The sequence below is a fragment of the Puntigrus tetrazona genome, chromosome 13, assembly GCF_018831695.1.
Source record: "Puntigrus tetrazona isolate hp1 chromosome 13, ASM1883169v1, whole genome shotgun sequence".
NCBI lineage: Eukaryota > Metazoa > Chordata > Actinopteri > Cypriniformes > Cyprinidae > Puntigrus > Puntigrus tetrazona.
Window position 1 is genome coordinate 9,653,620 of NC_056711.1, and position 17,457 is coordinate 9,671,076.

The window sequence follows — 17,457 nt, forward strand, 5'->3', positions numbered from 1 at the left end:
TGTCATTCTTTCTAGGGTCCCCTAAATGTGTGTGTGCGCATCTGGATGTTGGTATTTCTCTCAGCATTTTTTTTTCTCTCTTTTCCTTAAAAAAAGGAAAAGAGCAAGGCACACAACCCTTCTATGCTGTAATTTGTGCTCTCTATAATTTTGACATTTTGGTTTTGGGTTAAGAGTAGTCTACAGTTGCCACCATCAGCAGTGAGGTTCTCTCCTCACAAGAGAGATAGAGAGAGACGGAAAGAGAGAAAGAGAGAGAGAGAGGATGCGCACACGGTTTTACGCTCTGACGGTTATATAAAGGTTTGGCCATTTAATTACAATCATAAACACAGTTTAAGAGGCTCTGACTGTATTATTAAAATTATGTTTATGAGGTTATGCGGGAATTCATTTTTAAACAATCCATTCCAGTGTCTACGGAAGCCTGAAACGCACAACCAAAGCGCAGGAACGGCAGTTACAATAATCCGAGTGACGGAACAACGGTTTTGCTCATTGTTCACGGGTGTCTCCGCCAAGAGTACTCCATCTGTCCCTCTGGGGCTTCTGCTCTCCAGGCATGTTCCCCAGTGGTAAAGCGGATCTCCAGTATGGTTCCTGGGCTGCTTTTACATGTAGCTATCATTAGGATACACACATTTCCTACATTCACATACATGAGGAGAAAATGTTTGACTGCTGGCTAAAGAGAGTTGTTCAATCTTCATACAGTACAGTATATGTAGGCGCTTTTGGACACTTTAGTCAGGTGTATGAATGTCATTGTATTAAGTAAGAATAACAAACACAGGGTGGTATGGCTGTATTTAGAACTTCACTTTATAAAGCAATGTGAGCATCTCCGAATGATTTGTACAGGATGTACTAAGCAAGTTCACACAGGTGCTCAAAAGTTTTATTTTATTGATAAATATACACTTTAAATATACACCGTTTTACTGTTAAAACTTTTGGGGTAGGAACGGTAGGAATTTTAAATGTTTTTAAAGAAGTTGTCTCTTATGCTAAGCAAGACTGCATTTATATAAAATACTACAATTCAAAATAACTGTTTTCTGTTTGAATATATTTTCTAATTTAATTAATTCCTGAGATAGCAAAGATTAATTTTCCACAGCTATTACTCCAGTAAATCATTCTAATAAACACACACACACACACACACACACACACACACACACACACACACACACACACACACACATATACATATAAATTGTTTATAATATTATATTTTGTGTATTTTTATGAATAGAATTTTCTAAAGAACATCATTTATTTGACTTATAATTATTTTGTAACATGACTTATCCAAAGGGTGCAGAATAGCACGATGTGGATCACAGCAGGGACTCTGGAACTCTCCGGCACCCAGTATTGAGCACAATCCTTTATAACAAGTCAAACCAACTACGACACGTTCACATGTGTCTCACATGCGCAAATATACATTTACACACATATAAAGTCCTGATTGGCCTCCTCGCCAAAACAATAACGCTTTTATATCCCAGTTCTTTAAAAGCACTCGGGGGTAATTGTGTTTTGTCTTCGTTCTTGTGTGGCAGATTGTACAGCAGCGCCTAATGACACACCAAGAGGATTGTGAAATTAGCCTCATTGTTGCTCTTAAATACTGAAATCAACTTCTCGTATTCAGCAATAACAGAATACGTGCACACGTTACGCTCGGGCCTGATCAGCCGGGTTTGATTCGACTGGCTCGAGAGGGAAACGTATGCCACTCTCTGTGGTTATCATTAGCTGGGCAGGCCCTGTTTAGCTGTGTGTATTTTTGATTGGAAGGGACACGTCTCTCCTCACTGTAATAATGATAAGGAGAGGGGAGTCAGGTGTGTGGAAATCTCTCCTGCTCTTAATTGCGCTTGCTGTCCGACAGGCAGGCAGATGGGAGACATGGTGTATGTTGGAATGAGTTGATGCTGGGATTACTCGCATAATGTGGAGAGGGAATTGCATTAGGATTTTACATTTTAACCCAAATTTTCTCCCCAGGGCGATTGACCCATCACAAATGGTAGTCATACACTCGTTTACACTTTTTCTTTATAAATGTTGCAAGCATCACAGGTTCTAAGTTTAGTCTTAATTCCACACATGCATACATCATATTTTCTGTGTTATTAGTTAACAGCTTCTTTATTTGGGACTTGAAATGTGACCTAGTTGGAAAGTTAATAAACGTGAAAAGTCTGATTTTTGCCGGCCTGTCCAGGTTAATTACTGACATGCTTCTGCCCAGGAGCACCAGCTCTCACAGTATCTCTTTCAAGTCAGTATTTTTCCCTCTCTCTGTTTATTTGGAAAGCTCAGTTAATGGGCACATTACATCTCATTGTTTAGATATTAGTTTGCATTTTTTTGGAGAGGCAGAGAGAAATGCATAATGTTTGGGTTTCGGGGGACACACAGTGTGTGAAGTGTCTCTGAGTCTTTTGCGGGATTTTTATGCCACTTCCTCTGTCCAGCTTTGTCAGTGAACAAGTGTTGGTCAAACAGGCCTTTGTTTGTGGCCAGTCACTCGGTACACCACAAAGAGTCTGGAACCGGACAAAGAGCCGAGTGTGTGAGAGCGGTGCTGGGCCGACCCAGCCAGACTGCTTAGAGGAATACTGATACTAGCCAGAAACACACATGGCCTGAGCTTTGACACGCATGGGTTAAACACAGACAGTCAAACATCAGAAGTCTTGCTCTGGTCAGAATTAGCAAATATTTTCCTTATTATTGTCATTATTATTTTATAACCAATTCAAAAGAATATATTAATATATGGATAGTCAACATGAAATAATCTGGGGAGGTTCTCATGTCCCTGCAGCATGTTCATTATTTTTTACTTATAGATGTGTAATCTTAATCTCTAATAGAATAGTAAAACCTGACATTTTTGACATTGTAGGGATTGGCCTGCAACCCACCAAGGTAAAAAACATTATTAAAAATAATAAATGATGTTTATCTGAAAGTATAGCAATGCAAACATGTAAGAGGAAGGTTTAATGTTAGGGTATAAAAAAATGTAATATAAGTATATAGAAACCCTCCACAATTCACAGAAACAAACGTGTTGTTGTTTTTTTACAGACAGTAAAGTAAGTGGTGTAATGGCTGCTGACAATTCAGCTTTGCCTATCACAGGAATAAATAGCATAATAATAAAATTTTATAATTTATTGCCGGTTTTACTCAAATTTTTCATCAAATAAATGCAGTCTTGGTAAGCACCTTTAAAAAATGACCCCAAAACTCGACTGGAAAAAGTCTGACATTGATTGATTTATAAAATGTAATTTGTTTGTCAATGTTAACAGGATTCCTATGCACTGTGCTTAATTTACGAAAATGTAATGCTTAAATTGTAATGTCATAATTTTGAGACTTGAGCAGGTGCAAAGGTGAAAGGACACCTCAAACACAAATATATGCACGGGCTCTTGAAAGCATAAGCCGCTGATAAAATTCAAAAATGATATTACATGGCATTGTCCTTTCTCCCCCTGCATTCAGTAATCCTGTTACTGCATTGTTGCATTACTTCAATTACCATTATCTCTGAGAGCTGTTGAATCTTAACACAATCGTCAAGGACAAAACAAAAGGAGCCGCAGTCTCGGCTAGTGACAGCAGTGAAGCTGTCGAGATGGAAGGCTGAGAGTACAGCTCGCGAAATGCCAGCAACTGTCCAAATGACCTGCGCTTTCGCATGTAGGAGGTTTTGAATCGCTTTACGCAAGTGCGTTTGTATCCGGTGCTTTTGTTTGCCGCGGACGCCGTTTGTGTGCGTGCGTGTGTGAGTGAGGGGGGTGGGTTTTTTTAGTGGTGGGAGGAAGAACAATGGATGAATCTGCATGTCGGGGATATTGGGCTGCCCGAGCTGTTTTAATCTGGCATTCATCTTAGTCTGCCAGCGCCATCGATCCAGACGGCACACATAGAAATGCACCCCGCTCTCTTAACAAAGCCAACTGTAGACATTACTCCAAATATACACGCTCTCCATCTATACGTGTCAGTCATCCATGTGTGTCAGTCAAGATAAATCCATTCGTTTCATGCACTTAACTGTATTTAAGTGTATTTTAATTAAATTGGTATGACGGTAAAACAATTTTTCATTTGTAAATGCACTTGTGTAACTAACACAGCGCCTTTCCAATACCAACAAACAGGTTATGTGTGTGTGTGTGCCTGAGTGCATTTTGCAATAAAATACGGCTGACCTGTCCCTTAGGCGGATTTTATACGTTTTGCGCCCCAGACGAGCTGTCTGAAATTTGCACGAGTCATAACTTGACACTTTTTGGTTATTTTTGCACTGTAAAGCTATCTGTTTGGTGTGCTAGAGTTTTCCTGCGCAAGATGCAGAACTCAGCAAGGGGGGAATTGGGTGGATGGGGGGCTCACAACATATTTCCTTCCTCCATGTCTCCGGTTTCATCATGGGCACCAGTCACTCTCTGCCAAGCCATCACCGCTCTGTAATACAGCCTTACTTTTTTGTCAAGATCATTTAGTGTGGCTTTATCTAACTGCAGTTTAATGCGTGTGTGTGTATGTGTGTGTGTGTGCCGATTTAGCTGGATTAGTCGGTCCTGTGAGGATGTGGTTGGCAGTTTGGGAGGGGAGGGGGGGTGTGTGGGGGGTGTTCTTGTTTTCCCGTGGCTCTGTGCTGTAACATTGCTCTGACATTTCCCTGTGTAAAAACTGCCAGCAATGCACTGAGCGCTCGCATCCGTCTGTAAGTAGCCGTGCCGCTGCCAGCTCCTGCAGACCAGTCCAACAACTGTCACCGGCAGTCTCTGCCTCGAACGTCGCGGCTTGCCAGCTTGTCCGGACTGACCCGCTTTCGCAGCAAATTGGAGAGCTTTCTAATTAACTGAGGAATCTGTGAAAATTAGAGCAAGGCTGCTTTCCGAATTCTTCTCTTAAATGCTCAGAGTGTCAAGGCACAGATTATCATTGCGTTTCGTGAACTTGCGCACCCAGCGGCAGGCCGGTAGACTCGAGCCACGCAGTTGCGCACATTAAACAGCTGCGAACCCACGAGTCCCTCTCGTCTGCTTTTACTGCTCACCCGTCTTGAATGCTCAGCTCTCGACTTCTCCTCTCGAAAAGACAGTCAATGACACAAAGAATACTCTTTCAACTCTCTTGAGAAAATTAAAATTAGACCGAAAGGAGGGGGAGGCTAATTTCTTTGGCAGGCTGCTGCTTTTAATTCCACCCAGTAAAATCTTCAGAGTCTAATAGCAGATTATTGGAGCACCTGTCGGTGGCTCGCCGACTCCCGTCATCGGAACAGATTGTGACAGTTTTGTCAGAAGAAGAACCTGGCTGTGAGCGTGCCAAGCACGATGCCCGCATGGCACACGCCGGTGCTTGTGAGAGGCACGCCAGTCAATAATACTGCCGCCTGCGCGAAGCTATCAATTATTGCCGCAATTATTTGTCTAGTTGGATATTCAAAATGTCATGTGAAAAAGATGATTACATATTCCGCTGAGCGTTGCCATGTGTAATGAAATGAAGCGGGCCCTTGTTAAACATGGAGATGCGGTAACCTGTCCTTCAGAGATCCCTGTGGCTGGCCCTCAAAGTCTATTTAAAGAATTGAACCTTCCGAGGACCCTGAATCGAAAGCGAATCGGGGTTTGCATTCGACATGAGGCGAATTAAAACTCTCCTTCAACCTCGACAACAACAGATAGCCATTACGGTTGTAGCTGTGTGACAGGAGTGAAAAATACCCTTTGCATGATAATATAAAAATGTATACTAGGTTAAACCCTCTGCAGGTGGCAGCAATTAAATGTAATTTCTGCAGATTGTAATGATCCATAATTTAGCTGGCCTTTGCATCAACCCCCCTGATATAAAGTAGCGCGCAGTCTTGATTTGGTGCAGCGCTTTCAGCTGTTGGTCATGAGTGAGATTGTCAGGAGGTGCTCGTGGGTGGCAGGGCCATAGAGCACCAATGTGCTGTTATTTTTCTCTCTGTTCACACCAACCGTCACCTCTCTCACTGCCCATCTCTGTCAGCTGAAGGCTGGCGTGCAATATCGTCACCATTGCTCTCTTGTTCTGGGACCTTGGGATAATTTTTTTTAAACGTCTGTCAGATTTGCCTGTCAAGCCTGAAGTCTTTAGTATATACCAGGGGTATGCTGGTTACAGGGTTATTTGGAAAGATTTTGGTCTTTTAAATGTGTATGTTTTGTTGCCTTTAATTAATAAATAAAATATATCTCATCTGGTTTTGATTTAAAAAGGAATCTTTCTCAGAAAAAAAGATTCTCTTATATTTTCCCTGACTTATTTCCATTGACGCAGTTCGTTTGGTCTGTTTTTGTTTAAAAATGATACCCAGTATAATTACAGTAAAATGGAACACATTTATGGCTTAAATGGGTTTAAAAAAAAAGGTTGGTAAACACTGATACACGTTACCACGTTTTATATTATTTTGAGCTGTACTCATGTTAGTCATTACTAAAAACTAGCATTTTTTTGTTGCACACATTTGTCCTGTAGAGTGGGTGTGTGTTTTCATTTACCATGTTTAAGAAGTGCCAAGCCAGAGACAAAATGATGACAGCACAAAAGGGTGCAGCGATGTCCGGAGGTGGCTGTCTGCCCGCCACGGAGCCTTCCAGAACCACCCCCATTTGTGTGCATTAACAGGATTATCTGAGAAAACCCACAGTGGCTCTGGCCTGCCTTTCCTCCTCTGAGCAGCAGAAAGGCCTTGCCTCGTTACATGCTTTGCTGGCTATTGAAGACTTCAGAGAAAGCCCCTCTGAGGAAAACAAACGAGATGAAAGAGTGCACGCTGCCTGTTCGGCTCCGTTCAGCACCTCTTTCAGCCTTTCTTCCCGCCATCTCTCCATTTTTTTGCTTTTTTCCCTCTCCCCTCTTTCTCTCGGGATGGTTGTAAACAGTACATGATAGCAGTTTAGAGACCTCTGGCTTGTGGGGGGAGTTAAATCCATCTCCCCTGTCCATTTTCGCTGTTTGTTGTTGTGGTTCCTGTGTGGATGATGGCTCTTTTCCTGACCGCTTGACCTTGCGTTTTTGGGAGCGTAGGTAGATATCTGTACCTTGCATGTAACATCCCTTTTAGCGCTGGTAATTTTCAAAGTTCAAACTGCCACTCATTACCTCATGAAAATATCCATTTCATTGCCATTTGTGAGTTAATCGTGTGTTTTTTAACTATAGGCATCCTGAACCCGCTGCTTGTTTACCTGTTGATGGTGCAAATGCCATTTGCAGCACTTTATAACATTTTTTTTTTTTTTTTTTTATGAATTTATTCAGTGCAATTATCAAAAATGGTTCTGTAGCTTTTGACAGCTTTCATCTGGACTAGATAAAACATTTAGACTTATTTATGATATTTTTGAGAGAGGTGCATGTTTTTCCTCAAATATTTTATTTTATTATATACTTTTAAAAACATTTTTTTTATACTGAATACATGCTATGTAAATGTGTTTAATACAGGCAAATTTAAAATAAAATTTAATTAAGAAGTAAAATTTGTACAAAAATTATACGTTGAAAAAGTTGGTTACAAATCCAGACAATTGGGCTATTTTTTTTTTTGAGAATATAATGTATCAGTTTCTCCAAAATGCAGAAACAAAAAATATTTCATAAAGGGTAACATTGCATCAGGCTTCAGCATAGTGTGTTTAATGATGAAAGGCTCTTGTTTCCAGCCTCCTTTATTATTTAATCTCCTAAATGAGGTGGTGGAGGAGTCAGAAACATTAAATGAGATTACAAACGCAATGGGAGGAAAATCGCCGGTCATTGTCAAAGTGCCATTGAAAGTCAATTATTGTTTTAAATGTTCCTTTGCTGTGACAATTGTCTGCATACTTTAACAATTTCAGTTGTAAGGGAGTAGATGATCTCTCTCTGCTTTTTTTCTATTCTACTGCTAGATTCTTTTATATCCATTTAAGCAACTGTTGCTTAAACTCATCTTTTTTGAGCTTGCATTTTAAGAACAAACAATTTATGAAATAGAAAAATTATCTATTTTTCATTGTGTAAAGTCTTTGCAACAAATGTTACTATTCTCTCCTATAGCTTTCCACTGGCTTAAAACACCTGAATTTTGTGTAATGTAACCTTTAACACATCTTAACAATATGTGTGTTTCCTCTGTTGCCCCTTTACAGGATATATTTCTGTAGTCCTTCCAGATTTTGTTTACTGTATGTTTCCTGTGCGTCTGTTTTTGTACATGGATGAAAGTGTGCAGCTTGAGAGAGCACTATTGTTTGCTTTTATAGCCCTGCTGACAACTGTTACAAGAACCAGCTGAACAGCGTACAGCCGAAAACAGGAGTGTATCACCCCATGCAAAGACCTGAGCTAAACCCCAACACAGTCTTTCTCTGCTGGACTACCAGTGCTTTGTCTGGTCTTGTGTTGTGAAAAGCTCTGCTCCACTGGGTCCTGGCCTGTAGTGCTGTTTGGGAGCATGTTTATAATAAGAGCTGTGTTTACTGTTATGTGATACTTGCTTTAGCCTGCTGAGGGGCTCAAGTCGACGAGAGAGTGTTAGTATTGGGGTCTGCACAGGCCTGGGGTCTAGATGGGAGATGAGGGAGGTTCATAAATGATTAAGACCCAAATTTTAGACTTTTTTGGAGGTCTGAAATTCACTAGGGAGCACTGAAAAAGGGAATGAGTTGTGAACAAACACATGTAACAGTTCAAGAGTTTTATTGTAGAGTGTTTTATTATAGAGTGTTTTATTGTTAGAATATTCTATTCTATTCTATTCTATATTCTTTCTTTTTATTGATTTGCAGTTAATATCAGAGAATTAACTCTTCTCTTATGTGTTTTGCAGGTAAAGATGAGCCCAGCAGCTACACTTGCACAACCTGTAAGCAACCGTTCAGCAGTGCCTGGTTTCTGCTGCAACATGCCCAGAACACTCATGGCTTCCGCATCTACCTTGAGAGTGAGCGCGGAAGTCCGCTCACGCCGCGTGTGGGAGCTCCTTCGGGAATGGGTGCAGATTGCTCCTCTCAGCCCCCCTTGCATGGCATCCATCTCCCAGAGGGAAGCCCATTCAACTTGCTGCGAATACCCAACTCTGGACGAGATGGACCCCCTCTCCGAGAGGGTCGGTTTCCTCCTACGCCACCTCTCTTTAGTCCTCCACCCCGCCATCACTTGGACCCTCATCGCATGGAGCACCTGAGCCCGGAGGAGCTGGCTTTAGCCACCCACCACCCGAGTGCCTTCGACAGGGTGCTGCGCCTCAACCCCATACCCATGGATCCCCCAGCTATGGACTTCTCTCGTAGGTTGAGGGAGCTGGCTGGTAACACCTCAGGGTCAACTCCTCCTCTCTCACCCAACAGGCCCAGCCCTATGCAACGGCTACTACAACCATTCCAGTCAGGAACCAAGCCACCCTTTCTTTCCACCCCTCCCCTACCTTCCATGCAGTCGCCCTCTGGCTCCCAGTCCACCCCGACCCCTCTTACGCAACAGTCCAACACGCCAATGAAGAGCAAGTCTTGTGAGTTCTGTGGGAAGACCTTCAAGTTCCAGAGTAATTTAATCGTGCATCGACGCAGTCACACGGGTGAGAAACCTTACAAGTGCCACTTGTGCGACCATGCCTGCACACAGGCCAGCAAGCTGAAGCGGCACATGAAGACACACATGAACAAGTCGTCGCCCATGACGGTCAAGTCTGACGATGGCTTGTCCACAGCCAGCTCCCCTGAGCCGGGAACCAGTGACTTGGTGGGTAGCGCCAGTAATGCCCTCAAGTCTGTGGTAGCCAAATTCAAAAGCGAAAACGACCGCCTGATTCCAGAGAATGGAGAGGAAGAAGAGGAAGAGGAAGAGGAGGAGGAGGAGGAAGAAGAAGAAGAAGAGGAAGAGGAGGAAGGAGAGGAGGAGGAGCTGGAGAGGGAGGGAGGTAGAAACAACTACCACTTCAGTCTCAACCTCGAGGCTGCACGGCATCACGAGAACAATGGTGGACGTCTGGGTGCGGGCGAGGATGGCATCCCGCGCTCGCTGCCTGAGGTAATGCAGGGCATGGGCTTGGCTGCCAGCATGCAGCACTACAGTGAGGCGTTTCATCAACACAAGCGAGGAGCCCTAAACTCTGACAATGATGCACATAGGGACATGTGTGATGAGGACTCGGCGCTGGAATCAGACAGAGTGGACGAGGGCTGTGGCTCAGCTATCAATGGTCGAGGCTCGTCCCCTAGTGAGTCTGCCTCTGTTGGTTTGTCGAAGAAGCTACTACTTGGCAGTCCCAGCTCACTTAGTCCTTTCTCCAAACGAATCAAGCTGGAGAAGGACTTTGACCTCTCCACCCCTACAATCCCCAACACTGAGAATGTCTATTCCCAGTGGTTGGCTGGCTATGCTGCTTCTCGGCAGCTGAAGGACCCCTTTCTGAACTTCGGGGATTCCAGACAATCGCCTTTCGCCTCGTCTTCAGAGCACTCCTCAGAGAACGGAAGCCTGCGCTTCTCTACGCCACCGGGGGACATGGATGGTGGCGTCTCGGGCCGCAGCGGGACTGGCAGTGGCGGCAGCACGCCACATCTCGGGGGTCCTGGTCGGCCCAGCTCGAAAGATGGCCGACGCAGTGACACCTGCGAGTTCTGCGGCAAAGTATTTAAAAACTGCAGCAATCTGACAGTGCACCGGCGCAGCCACACGGGTGAGAGGCCTTATAAGTGTGAGCTCTGCAATTATGCTTGTGCTCAGAGCAGCAAGCTAACACGGCACATGAAAACGCACGGGCAAGTGGGCAAGGACGTTTACAAATGTGAAATCTGTCAGATGCCTTTTAGTGTGTACAGCACCCTTGAGAAACACATGAAAAAATGGCACAGTGACCGCGCATTGAACAACGAAATTAAAACTGAGTAGCGGTGGAGTGTGGTGGCTCACTTGCCTGTTAACAGCGAATAACACCTTACCCCACTCCCACCCTCATCCTTGTAGATTTCCCTGTTTCGCTAGTCCAGTGGCGGCTAAGACAACGTGCTTGGCACCACCAGCACACCCTTTTCATTTACCGTTGAATGCATGATCTGTATCGGGGCAATACTATTGCATTGACGCAAACTTGGAGCCTTTCTCTTGTGCAATAATTTACATGTTGTGTACTTTTTCTTTTTTCTTTCCCATTTTGGAAAATTTGACAGCATGCATGATATATTTGGGCTAATTTTGAAAATAAATTGTCCCTGGTTGGTTAGTTGTTTAGTAAATGTGTTGCTGTTTTATCGTCATTATTTTACAAAAGGTTTTTTTCTTTATTTTTCTTTTTTATTTTGAGATCAAAGAAAAAGAAAAGAAAAAAACAACCATGCTGCATACATTCTGTAATACATATCATGTACAGTTTTGTGTTGTAACATGGAGGACTACAGGCTATCACTTAACCCTCTTTGGATGGGCTGGAAATCGCACTTAAACTAATCTTTCAAAAAGATGTTCTGTCCACATAGGGTTAAAATACTAATTGGCCCCTATTACGGAATAAAAAAATAATGACAGCCTTTGGATTTCTTAAAAAGGAAACAGCATTAAGATTTGAATTTGTACTATCATTTGGTAAAACAAACAAAAAGAGTGCCTTGGATATCTTGAAATTGCATTGGTTAATCTCATCTGCTGTAATTCTGGAGTCTCAGCTAGATACTACATAAGGATCAATGGGATCCTCAAAAGGTTCTTGCATCAAGTACCTTACCGCTATAGTCAACTGTGACTTTAGAGAGAAATAGTAATAATCAAAAATCTAAGGAAATTTGTAGTTAATCACCATTAGGTACCTATGTAAAGCGTATCCTTCCATTGTGGTTTATGTCCTGAGCATGGCACATGCAGTATATCGTGTGGGATTCAGCCTTGTTTACTTCTTCTATCTGAAGGTACTGTACTTGGCGGTACAAGTTTTCAGTCCACAATCATTTGACTTTCTGTGTTTGTTCGAGTCTTCTCTTCAGTAGCACAACATTTTGATGTTTCTTTGATGACCATTGTTAGCGTGAACGTCCATTGCGAAGGAACACCTGAGGGCATTTGGAGCAAACTAATGTAATGTACACTTGAGAATTGGTTATTAAGAAAGCATTGAAATATTTGCAGCTGTCAGTGATGATTAACTATGAATTGCCTACAGGTCTGAGTCAAAATCTTATTTCTTTATTATTGCCTATGTCTGAGCTCCCTAAAAGACTAAATGAACCTGAAAGACCGACCGAGCGAGAGCGAGACTCAGAGAGAGGGAAAACCTTACACGTCACTTTTGTTCTTTTGTTTTGTTTGAGTTTCACACATGGTGTGGTATAAGTTGACATTCAAGGAGACTCTTTTCCATTGTTGCATTATGACATCAATGACTCCAAAACAACATTTTTTGGTGTTTATGCAGCACCTGCCACTCTGCCCTTCTTTTTATATTAGACATGCTAATTGGAGGTATAGTAGTTGAATATAAATTAAAATTGCTTGCTTGTTGGACAACGAAGTGCACTGTTAAAGTTTCCCAGTTTACAGGTATTTCACGAGAGGGAAAACTTCCTAATGAATCGAACATGGTGTCATTGTTTAATGTAAAAAAGCCAACTCCTCCTCTCACCTCATGAAGATAAAGCCCAACTCCAATATAATATTATTGTGTCAAAGCACACAGTGCTTGACAAAGTACGGACAATTGAAACTTGCTGCTTTCACTGCAAGAACTTTTTTTGTACAAATCTTTTTTTAAGTATGAAAATAAAATGACTTTTTTAAAAAGTAACATTTCATTATCTTAGGGGAAACTGTATTTAAGTTTGTTGTTTCTCTTTTCCTCTTTGTCTTGGTGGTGTTCAAGACTTGATCACAATATATATAAAATGGGAAAAATCTGTGATTTTTTTTCCTGCTTTTTCTTTCTTTTTTCATCTTGGCTCTTCACAGCTCTTCAGGTCAAACTTGCATTGGGGAAAGGTTTAAGATTATATATAAAATATATAATAGAGAAACTTAAATATAGGAAAATGCACATCATGTCAGTTCCTATGCTAAAACACATTTATGGTCTACTTTCTTCTGTATTTCTAGAATGGTATTTGAATTAAATGTTCACCTAGTGTAGGTACTACAGTATTTATATTGAGGCTTGTATTTTTAACTGTTGCTTGTTCTCTCAAAAGGTATTATTGTACCTTTTTTGGTAGTGGAAAAAAACAACAAGCTGCCACGGTATATTTTTTTAATTTGGCAGGATAATATAGTGCGAATTATTTGTATGTTTAAAAAAAGAAAATGGAAAAAAAAAATCAAATTAAAAAATTAAAGTATGTGGCATTGTACAAAGGAGGCCATTCAATGGTTTCCCCCGAGGAGTCTTTTGAGAATGTCCACACTAGCTAAAACAGGTGGTTGTACATATCTTTTTTCTGTTCTTCTTTTTAAAAACTCCTCTGCTGCCATTCTGTATGCAGTACAGCAAGCTAATGTTGGGTTGTTCTGTAGTGTGCTTCTGTCTTTTCACCTGTCTCACCTGAATACATTCCAGCATCTTGAAAAAAAAGCTAACTTCATATGCAGTAAAATACCAGTAAATAAACAAACAAAAATCATTCAAATAAATGAATTCAAATAATCAATGTTTTGCAGGTGTTTTTTTTTTCATTGCCAAATATTAAATGGTGCTTTATATTTAGATTGGGATGACTTTCATATGCAAAGCATATTTAAAAATGAAATGGAACTAAAGGAGCAGCCCACTTAAGTTCATACTCTTTTGTAAATGGCAATGCGGAATATTTTGTTATCAGCCTTTTCTATTCCTGTTATGAGAGCTGTTTGTTGTAACTTGAACTTGAACTTTATCTTTTTCAATGGGAGTCACTATTTATTATTGCTTAAATACTCTGTTCAAAACGGAGACATAGAATGGATCCTTTTTTGTTTGTTTGTTTTCATTTAATTTTTTTCTTTTTTTTTTTAAAAAGAAAAGAATGACCAAAGGTCATTGACAGACTTGCTTTTTTGTTGTTTTTGTTTCTGGTCTATGTTGAGTTTTATTGGAGAAACCACTGTCTGTGTTTTCTGGCAGTTGTCTACATTATCCTGTTCACCAACCAATTTTGTCCCTTTATTGAAAACAATTAATAAAAAAATTAAGTATATACCTGTGTCTGGTGGTAAAGATTTCTCTGTTTATTTTTGTCTTTTAATTAATAAATTAATAGATTTTTTTTTTATAGGAAATTTGGGTAACACTTTATTTTAAGGTGTCATAATACAGAATAATACCTAATTAGGTACTTATTAGTAGCCATTGTACTTAAATGAAATAAAATATACTAATCAATTTACTAAGTTATAGAACTGCATGTAATTACAGTTTACAATTTTGTAGCCATATATGTTTACACATATATGTAACAGACCGAGTCCGTTACACAGCTGCTTATACTTAAGGACAGTCTTGATATGCTTTATTTTAAGTAGCATATGCCTGTATAAAATTCTGTAATTTTAATGTAATTAGAAACGTAGCTTATGTCTGTGCACTTGAATGTATAATTACGTCATATAAACTCTACAACATGTGACAATCCTTTGGTTACATAAGTAGCTGTGTAACACTCAGTCTGTTACAGTAGCAGCAGTAGCAGCCTATTACAACCATTGTAAGTACAATGGGTACTACTAAGTACTTACTATGTAATTACTCTGTATTATGGACGCCTTAAAATAAAGCGTTGCCCAAAATTGTATTGCATTTAAAACAAACACACACACATGCCCACACAGTTTGGAGTATTATACTAAAGCCATGATGCCATTTAGCTTTCATTTGCTTGAACTTTGCTGGGTGTATGCATGTCAGATAATTAGAACGGTCATCCTGAGCATTTATTTTGTTTAGGTTTTTTATATGCAGCAAACATATTGCCTACATTCACCTGTTCGGCATTAGCAACACCAGCTCAGTTTTGTAGCAGAATAAAACCTTGACCACAAACCGAGTGTTGTTTGTAGTGATGCACACTCAAATTTTCTCCTTTGTCTAAAGCAAATCCATAAAACCAGGCTGAGATGTGTTTCTTCAAGATTCCTCTTCAAACACAAGAAAGAAATAGCCACTTGTGTTTAGAGAGGCCTATTGTGTTTTGGCAGGTGGGAAAGACCCAAAACTTCAACCCCTCCCTACCCAATCATTCCCATTTTATTCATCTAGCTCTTGAAGACAACGTGTCACTCTACACAACAATGCCACACTAGACAAATAAAGCAAATCACTGACTTTCTCTCCATGTCTGAAAACGAGTGTTCAAATAAACCCTGTAAATGCCTTGGAAGTCCCATTTTTTTGTAGACTTGTAATGCTTTATTTATGATAACTCTGTCATCATTTACTCACCATCATGTCTTTTAAATTCCATATGACTTTCTTTCTTATATGGAACAGAAAATAAGATGTTAGTCAGAATGTCCAGTCTGTTCTTTTTCATACAACTAAAGTGACCATGGCTTTATTGTCAAGGTAAGATTTTCAAGGAATAAAACCTTTTTTATTCTCCTGAACCTTTGTAAATTTATTTACAAGGTGTATGGACTACTTTCAAAATGCAATTTTTTCCTTCTTTTTTTGCAGCTCCTGGTTTTCATCCACTTTCATTGTATGTAAGTGAGCAGCTTGGATATTCAAATAAACTTCTCCTTTTGTGTTTCAAGAGAGAATACAAGTCATACGGGTTTGGAACAACATGAGGGTGAGTACATTTTCAAGAATTTTCATTTATGGATGAACTATTCCTGCCATGGCCTGTCAAAAATCTAACTATCAACTAATACAGCAATATATAAACGGATAACAAAACAGGCATCTTCCAGGAAAAATGTTGTGTTCTCACTGTTATAAAAATCTAATCCCAGTATCCCCAAAATATACTTCTTTTTCACTTTCCCAGTGTTTTGTAGTCGAGAATTCTCCAGCGACTTGGAAAATGTGAGTCTCAAAACACTGAGGTGCATGGTTTGTTTTAGTTTTGTGTCTGTGTGGACTTGGCCGTGCAAATTGGTCTCCTGATCAAAAGTTTCTTATGTTTATGGCCTGCTGGCAGGCATTCTGCTCTGGGCTGTTCAGCATGAGGTTGCCAAACGGACTGTACCGCTGTCTAAACAGAGGTTGACTTGGTTGTTTAAATGTTACACGTTGTCAACTTTCTAGTCGGTTTGAGAGTTTGCGGTACTGCTAGGCACGCATGCCTCATCGCCAGTGCCCATCTTGTGTGTTGAACTAGCTTTGCATCATTTCCTTTACTTCAGCTTTGGCTTTGCTCTATTAATTGTGTGGTGTGAGGTGAGTGGGCACAAAGTAAGTGCACCTTAATGGACAATGACCACCTCGCACCCGCTCTCAAAGTCTGTGGCAGTTAACCAAGCTTAGATTTACAGCACATCATCTGAACGTAAACTACTCTCACGGCTCTTACAGAGTAGCCTCGCATGGCAATTTACAAAGACGCAACCAATTTTATCTCAAGGAGACATGAAAGATTAGAGACGATTCTTTATCCATGAGTTTGGATAAGAGGTTATCGGGACTTAGCGCTCAACCTTTGACCCTGAGAGGCCTGCCCAAAGGTTTGTGGGGTCAACTGGTCAAGTGTCATTTTATCCTCATTCCGGTGAGCCACATCCAACATGTTATCCTCTTCTCTCTCTCTCTCTCTCTCTCTCTCATTCTCTGTCTTACCTTCTTTAACGGCAGGCTGTCAGGCTCCTGGAGTCATTAGAAATGGACACCTGCTTGCTGAATGGGGGTCGAGCAATGCCACAAGAACTTGTATGCTGACTCCAATCTCATTAAAGGTGGAATCAGTCTCTTCATTGTTGTTTTTCCCCCTCAAGCACAGGACAACAGATAGATAGTTAGGAGCAACCATGTGTGTTCTATGATTAGATTTGTGAGGGATAATTAATCACAAATGGTGCAGGGGAAAAATACACACACACACACACACACACACACTAAAACAGCAACAGCAGCATTTGAATATGTTAGTGCTTTAATAAGCTAACTGATTGATCCCAGGTGAACACTTTGTTGTGGAGATTGCAATGCCCTTTAGGTTTGAATAAACAGAGCCCGCAGCCCACACTGAGCCCTGTTTGGAGATAACAGCCTGTTTGAATGAGGCGTGTTTAATTCTGAGAAGGCGTGTCATTCGAACGGTCCGTAAGTATGTCACATATGGACTCTCTCTCTCTTTTTCTTGCCAGTGGTGTGAGGCCCTGGAGAGACGTGTCATTTTTAGAACATACTGTATATACAGTCGAATACCTTCTGTGAGCATTAATGAACATTGTAGGTTCACATATTTAAAGACCAATGAGGAATGAATAAGTTGTCAC

General features: G+C 40.8%; 1 protein-coding gene across 1 annotated transcript in view; it reads left to right on the forward strand.

The window, feature by feature from the left end:
- Positions 1-14,219, forward strand: part of bcl11aa (BAF chromatin remodeling complex subunit BCL11A a) — a 52,812-nt gene extending 38,593 nt beyond the window's left edge. The window contains exon 3 of the mRNA XM_043255010.1: positions 8,897-14,219. Within this exon, the coding sequence (XP_043110945.1) occupies positions 8,897-10,959 (2,063 nt within the window). The 3' untranslated portion in view covers positions 10,960-14,219. The remainder of the gene's footprint in view (positions 1-8,896) is intronic.
- Positions 14,220-17,457: the final 3,238 nt, after the last annotated feature.